We start from the raw sequence: 8,180 nt of genomic DNA, 5'->3' as shown, positions 1-8,180 counted from the left end.
GGGGGGGGGGAATCTGAGACTACAACTGAAAAAAAAATTTCCCCTCAGAAATTGGTAGTAAATGTAACATCCAATAAACTCAGCCATTTTTATCTGTCCCTGCCGAACCTATAACAAAAGTGCCCCTCGCGGGTCAAAATGACCCGAAGGCCAAAAATGACACTAATTTTATTTTTGGTCCAGAAAGCTTATATTGGTCCGTTTTTATATTTTTTTGTAATTTTTATAATGTTTTTTTTATTATTTTTTGGTGATTTTTATTTTATTCACATTAAATTCTGGATATTTTTATGAAAATTAACATATTTTATTAATTTTTTCACCAAAAAAAACAAAGAAAGACACAATTTCTGCATATTTATACTTTAAACATGATGATCCATCAGGACCTAGGTCACTGAGTGTCTCTGATGCCATCTGGTGGGGGAAAATTACATAAAATTGCATTTTATGATTACAGCCACTAGAGGGGCCTATAGAACCCTATGGAGATTCTTAAATGAGCCAAACAAGTGAAATCTTTAAAACTACACCAACTTGAGGCTTCATTAAGCTTTCAGATATATCTCAAGGCTTTCAGATATATACCAAAACATTAAAAAAACTATATTTTGTAAAAAAAAAAATGTACCGTATTGGCCCGAATATAAGACGACCCTGATTATAAGACGACCCCCCTTTTTCCAGATGTACCTTTTGGAAAAAGGCTTTTTAAAAAACAAATCTTGTTTTTTTCTCAGTAAAACACATTTTGTGCATATTCATACAGTTTCATAAATATGTAATAAATATAAAAGATAAATTTAAAAGTATAAATATGATATAAACTCATTGGTCTCCACCCCATCACTCAAATTTAACTGTTAAGCCAAAAAAAAAAAAATCAAAATGACAGTCATTTCCCAGAAGAAGCATCATACATGCTATAATGTGTTTCAATGGGAGTGTGTGTGCCATGTGTGTGTTTGTGTGTGTGTGTGTGTGCCTGTATGTGTGGATATGTGAGTTTTTTGTGCATTGAGGACATTCTGCAGTCTTTGCCCTTTTTTTGGGTATGCATCTTTTCTGGATTGTGTCAGATTTTGTATAGTCAAAAAAATCAAATAAATCAAAAAATTCTGTTTTTTTTTCGGACATTCCATTCATTTCTATGGCCGGGTCAAAATGAATGTAATACTTATGGGTGTAATACGTTTTTTATTACACCCACATAGAATCCTCGAATTGACTCAAAATTTTTTTGTGTGTGTTCCATGCTCAAGTGTGTCAAAATGAAATAAAAAAAATCAGCAGTTTTTTCGTAAATTCCATGCTTTTCAAGTGGCGGGTCAAAAGGTTTATTCAACTGGCCTGTGAACTTATTAAAATATATAAAAGAATAAGTGATCATAGTAAGTTTTATTACATTTTAAATGACTAAAACTTTTTGTTGACAATCGGGTAAAAGCTAGTGGTTTGAAGGATAGTGGCAAAGATTGGTAAAGATTTAAAATTACAATTAATTAGTTTTTGAGAGCTGCACTGTGAGTTAATGTCATCTAATGATTCTTGTTCTAAATATTACAAGCTATTTTTACGCTGAATGACATTTCAGTGGGTGTCTTCTGTAAATGATGGTAATAATGTATGATTGTTATTATTTTTTTGCTCAAAAAAAACAGGACATTCTAACGTATGGAGGGGAAAATACAAAATTACTGTATAAAATGTATATTGTTTTGATGCTTGAAAATTGACTAAAATATACTGTAAAACCTTAATATTGCTCAGACATACACAACTTAAAAACAAACTTAAAAACACACTAAATCACTTTTTCGGTGTTGCTAATGCATTGCCAATGTAGCCAAACACATGCATAAATAACCTGATTTAGTTTGGCCCACATACATCTAGAAGAAATTCAAGCCTTACGGCCAAACTTGAGCTTGATCTGCCCTAGTCGACTAGCCTGACGCCATCCGCACACTTTGAGACACATTCGAGAATTGCCTCATTTAAATGCACAGCGCATGCATGCATCTTTCTTGGCTTTCATTGTGCAGCTATGGATTTTTTTTTTTTTGCATGGAAAAATAAACAGTAGGCATGCAACCAAAAACACATTCTGCAGTCCTACCTTTCCGACGTAAAGCGGCTCCGTCCCGGTGTATTCCTCCACGACGAAGAACTGATTCCAAACCCATCCCCTCTTCACCCGTTCATGGGACATCGGCCATTGCTCGGGACCTCTTCCCATCATCCCGACACTAGTCCTTACGGTCTGAGCGGACAGCCATCCGCAGCACTGCAGAATTCCCAGAGTCACTGCCAAAGCCTGAGCTCCTCCTCTCCAGCGGGGAGCCATGTTTGAAAACTCTCTTGTCTCTACATGGGGCAGAAGTCAGAAACTCGTTCAAGATGAAGTTCTGAACCGCCTGATTGCTTGAGAAAAGCTCCTTGACTCTGGGGTTGAGGAAGGTAAACGAGAGATCGCCGCTGCTCAATGAAACTATAAATCCAATCGGGTTTTGGTCATGGTAGAGGCCACCAGGTCCTCAAGAGGGCATTTAAGAGGAATCTTTCTGAGGAAGATGAGGCCGTTTCGGTGATACACAGCTATAGCTCCTCCGTTTTGATATCTGTTGGGTTTCTCAATGACGGGAACCAATCACAAAGCCATTGAAGTCCTATCTGTGCTCGAGTCGAGTTTTAAGTTGAATAGCTACTTGACGAAAGCACAAACATGTCAAAAAACTTTGTTTTATGGTTCAATCTTGGCAATCCCATTGTGAAATGTAGGAATGGCATTAACAAACAAGGTGTAATCCAAACATTTTCTCCATTTCATTTCCATATGTACGCTTCAAATCCCAAAGACAAAAAAGCAATCCTCAAATTTCATGGATGCAAGATGTTACTCAAAATCAGAGGCATCATTATCCCAATCTAGATCCATGTGCCGCGGACTCTTACGCCTCACCGTAGCTTAAAAGGTACTTCTTGACCTGCAGGGTTGAGAGTTTGACGTCGACCTCAGCATCTGATCACCTGCAACAGAGCAAAGATAGCTGGTTAGAGAAGCAAGAGACCTAATGTAATGGGAAAAATAAATGGAACATTATAGCTGGCCATGCAGAGCTAACTAACTAACTGAGTGAACTAACTGTTAGATGATGGTTAGATGACAGATTGCTAAATAGATATTTGACTACTGGTTAACATTAACCAATAACCAGCACTGCCTAGCTGATAAAAAGAAAGGAAAGCCTCAAAAGAAAGGTCATGAGAAAATAAATGTTATTTTTTAGAGTGTAAATATTTAAAGCACAGTTTTCTAAGTTTCAAGTTAATTAAGTTGAATATTATTATTTGTATTGTTTTTTTGTTTTATTTTTATAATCATTTCATATTTTCATTAAATGTAATATTTTTTGTTTTCTTTATTAATTTAATTTAAATATTTATTTAAAAAATATTTTATTTATTTTTATTTTATTTTTCTATTTATTGCTTTTTCCCTTTACATATGGTCTTTTGCTTCTCTAACAGTTATCTTTGATCTGTTATAATAATAATAATAATAATAATAAATTCAATCCATTAGAGCAGCAATATTTATTATTATTATCATTATTAAAAGATCACATGAAAAGGGAAAAAGCAATAATTTTAGCTGACTATGCAGCTTTAAAATGGGATCCAGTTGCAATAAGTCAATAGTGGAACAAACTGTATCGATCCTTGACTTCTTGTTATGGCGTTCTCATTCTTGTTAAATAAATACATAATTCAATCCATGCCACAGTGAATTTGCCATCCCCTCCGACACACAAAACACTTTTAAAGTGGTCGCGGATCTTTGTTTTTTGATTTTCTCTTGGATTCCACAGGACTGCAGCAAGAAAATGCAGCTTAATTTAGGTGATCTACCTGAAAAGCATTTCTCAAAGCAGAAACTTTGTGCTCAGCAAGAATCCGGATAATGGGCTAAGCCCAAGAGCAATGTCTTCTGTGTTAGGGAGCCAGGTGTGGCTGGAAAAGCAAAAAGGGAGGTTTATATATCATGAACTTGAGACCAAAGCATCTGTCTGCTGAGCTGCAGCCCACGGCAGGCGCTTACACTCGAGGCTATCTGATAAATTGCATGAGGGAGCACTAATTGGATAAAAGTATTCATCAATTAATTCAATCCATTAGAGCGGCAACCCTAATGCTTAAAACAAACACTGGTCAGGAAGGTGAAGATAAGCTATGGCCCCATTGTGCCTCAGCCAAAGCGCCACTGGGCAGGGGGAATGATTAATGGTCTTTGAGGCTTTCAGAATAAGAGAAAAACAACAACATTTAGCATGGCTGAAATGTCACAACCTCAAGGCTAAAAGATTACAGCTCCTGTGGATGAGCACCAGCCAAGAAAGGCCCTTCAGGATATTGGTTGTTTAACCTTTGGCAGACGGTTGCTGCGGGTTCATGTTTGGAGGAAGGCCAACGAGCGGTTTGCGTTGTCTAGCTAAGACATTCTTACAGAAACATCCCAAAAGAGAAACGACCTTGTAAAGAGGGTGAAAAATGTAATACTCATAGCCAGTGCTGGTGAGCAGTAACTAAGTATTTTTTTCAAGTATCTGTACTTTATTGGAGTATTTCTATTTTGGTAAACTTTTACTTTTACTTCACTACATTCCAAATCAAAATAATGTACTTGTTACTCCACTACATTTCATAAAAACATGTCGTTCCTCGTTCCATTTTGAACTGGAGAATACGCACTACGATATGCGAGAGCGGTGTCTGATTCGTGAACGAATCTGACTCTTTTTAATCTGATTCTTTTTAATTGGTTTGCAAATAGCAATGAACGATTCATTGGTGAATTGGAATGATTCGATTGGATCTGTTCTCGAGTCAGCAACTCACTGATTCAAATGATTCGAATGCAATAGAATGTGAGATCCTCGGAGCTTGAGTGTACGCACGACTGATGGCAGGAAAAGTACGTTACTAATGCCGAACTTTAGCATTTATTATTTCATATTAAGCTCACGGCTGTCTGTTGTTTGCGAGCTAAAGCTAACGACTGTGAAAGGGCTGTATAAGTCCACTGCATGAAATGCTTGAATGTAGACATGCCCATATTTGTGTAAAACTAGTTTGTTTGCATAGCGTTCTTCTTAAAATACTAACACATTTTGCCCAGTGTGATGACTGTTTGTATATTGTATGTTTATGTTTGGCAACACACATTTTGTTTTTCCTCATTTCTATATACTGTACTATATAGTATATTTTGTTATTGTCACTTGTTTGCACACTTGAATTATCAGTCATTTTTAGTAGTAGTTATCAGCGTTATGACATGTATTTTTAGCAGGAGATTAGAATTGCAAAATAATTAAATATTTATCAATCTGTACTTTTTACTTTTAATACTTAACTTTAAAGATCAAGTACTTTTACCCAAGTGAAATTCAAAATGAGCACTTAATAATTTTACTGGAGAAATATTTTTTATGGTATCTGTACTTTACTCAAGTAAATCTTGATTTGTGTACTTCGTCCATCTGGTAGTAATTGATTACATGTAAACTGGATTACGTAATCAGATTCCAAAAATTAAGTACTCCAAATTAGATTACATTTTAAAATGCTTGTAATCAGATTACAGTTACTTTTTATGGATTACATGATTACATATTATTCACACAATGGCAGCAGATTATTCATAATTTATTTATTGTTTCTCTTTAAAAGTTTCCTTTCTAAAAATGTGTCATATTATTGTTTTATTTTAAAAAAAAGTATATATATTTTAATTTTATATTTTTGTGATTTCATTCATTACTAGCTCTTTATCAACTCAGTCAAACCCACTGGAGTTCTTACATTAACCCCAATTTGGGAAACCCTGGAGTAATGTGATATTTAATGCATTTTATGTTGTTGATATCAAAGAATGAAACATGTTTTTTTTCTCTGTGCTTTTTATATCAGTGTGGTACATTTAATGGTAGGTTTATGACAAGTTAGGCAAAAAGTAATCTAAAAGTAATCTAAAAAGTAGACAGAATACAATACCTAAAATGAGTAACCTAGATTGCATTACTAACTATAAGTGTCATCGTATAATCTGTAATCAGTAACAGACTACAACAGACTACAGGTTTGTATGAACAACTGACAGTGATATGCATTAACACCGTGGACATAAATGGCGAATTTCTGTCTGAGAGAAGATTAGAGGACATAAACACAAAGCTGTCTCAAGACCCTGGTAAAATTAGCACGTACAGTATGTTTACCATCCCTGAGTGATGCAATCACCTCATTATCACCCTTTAGGAAGACAGTTAGGCCTGGTGATCTTCTTTTAGCGCAAACCAAGAGAGATTTCCAAACAAGCAAAGCGAGAACGTCCAGACACCATTTGGACGCAGATGCTTTCGTTATCACGCTAAAAATACCACATGCAATTTACACAGTAATAGGATCCAGCCTATTGCAATCTTATTGCACAGTACTCATGCTAGCATTGTAGCAGATGGTAAATAGAGAAACCCCGCCTTTGGTTATGATCTTTATTCCTAAAGATAAACACACACAGTTTTCACCAGAGTAACTTATTGAGCTTATTAGCCACCTGCGGTACGAACTCACCCCTACGAAAAAGAAGTTTATTCAAGTGTGCTATTAGTATACTTCTTTTAAACAAAAAAATAGGAAAGTATACTTTTAGTCTACTTTTTATGTACTTCTCAGAAATGGGCTTTCTGTACTTCTCAGAAATATACTTAAAATGACATTTAAGTATACTTGACTAATAGCCTACTTAGAAAAAGTCTAAGTACATTTGAGTATCTACGTTTTGATTATCGTTCTGAATAATTCATAGTCTTTTTTTTTCAGCTTTTTGTTCAAAATGTTATTTCTTTTTTTTTTATTATTTATGAAACTTACGCATATTCAAGTGTTTAAAAAAATAATGCATGAAGCTAGAAAATGTTTTTTGTTTACAAGCAGATACCCTGTTCTTTCTTTTGGTGTTTTATATGTTCAGATATTTATATAACAAAATATATACAAACCTAAATAGGGACATAGTAGTATACTTAAAGAAACTTAAAGAAAACTTACGAGTATACTTTCAGTATAAAACTACTAAACTAGTAGTTTACTAAGACTATACTTCAAAGTGTACTAAAATGCTACTACAAGTATTTAATTAGAAAACTATCAGTTTTCATATAAGTTCACTTTTAGTATAGTTGCAGTACAAGCTAAAAATATTGTTGTAAACTAGTTTACTACTGTTATACTTAAAGTATACTTTTATATACTAGAAAGTGGGCCAATTTAGTCCCAAGGAGTACTGAAATAGTACACTTACAAGTATACTACTAGTACACTGAAATTTATATACTTGCTACATAAAGTATACTTAAAAATATACTTGAACTTTACTTAAGTATACTTAATAAAATAAACTTGAAGTATACTACTTTTTGGTAAGGGCATGAAGTGCAATCTAGTTTTTTAATGGAAATATTCTTTAGTTACCAAAGCAAAAGGTTTGCTGCACTAACTGCTAGTTATTTTTGATGCTAAAGGACTGTGACGTGTGACATTTAGCTCCGCTTCAACTAGCATCTCAGGTCAAGCTGTGATTCGGGTCACACTTTTCATCTAAACACGCAGGACGAAGAAAAATAAAGTTCAGTGCAAACAACTGATCCTTAAAATATGCATTTGAGGATGGCCGACTACAAACAGAAAACATCAGAAAGCCCCTAAAAAGCTCCATAATGACTTCAAAACACAAGCTCGCAAATATGCCAATCAAGCGAATCAGTTAATCAATCAAAAGTATGCTCACTGATCTAACCTAATATTTTTCATGTCTCCAATTTGTCTGCAATGTTCGGCAACTTCAAAGTAATGTTGTTTATTTCCTTGCGCCTCAAAGAAAAAAACTATTTAGGGCTACCTAGAGTTTTCTCCTGCAGATTCTCCTACTAGGCCTGACCAAGCACATGATAAATTATAAACCATTTATATCAAATATTTTCTCTGGGTGAATGCACTGAACTGAAGTAGTTCTCCAACTGTTTGCTCAAAACTCTCAACCCTTGGGCAGTTAACAGAGAAAAAGCACAGACTAGTTAAAGTTTTCCCTCTAGTTATCCACTCATTGTGCGCTCTTG

At 34.7% G+C, this 8,180-nt stretch overlaps 1 protein-coding gene across 1 annotated transcript in view; it reads right to left on the bottom strand.

Annotated features, from left to right (window-relative positions):
- LOC107744392 (cadherin-22-like) overlaps positions 1-8,180 on the bottom strand; it is a 215,524-nt gene that overhangs the window by 100,832 nt on the left and 106,512 nt on the right. Inside the window, exon 3 of the mRNA XM_016558018.1 lies at positions 2,120-3,030. Within this exon, the coding sequence (XP_016413504.1) occupies positions 2,120-2,347 (228 nt within the window). The 5' untranslated portion in view covers positions 2,348-3,030. The remainder of the gene's footprint in view (positions 1-2,119; positions 3,031-8,180) is intronic.

This window comes from Sinocyclocheilus rhinocerous, unplaced genomic scaffold, assembly GCF_001515625.1.
Source record: "Sinocyclocheilus rhinocerous isolate Xijiao unplaced genomic scaffold, SAMN03320098_v1.1 scaffold1488, whole genome shotgun sequence".
Taxonomy (NCBI): domain Eukaryota; kingdom Metazoa; phylum Chordata; class Actinopteri; order Cypriniformes; family Cyprinidae; genus Sinocyclocheilus; species Sinocyclocheilus rhinocerous.
The sequence above is the reverse complement of the archived record's forward strand: the minus strand, read 5'-3'. Positions and strand labels throughout refer to the sequence as shown.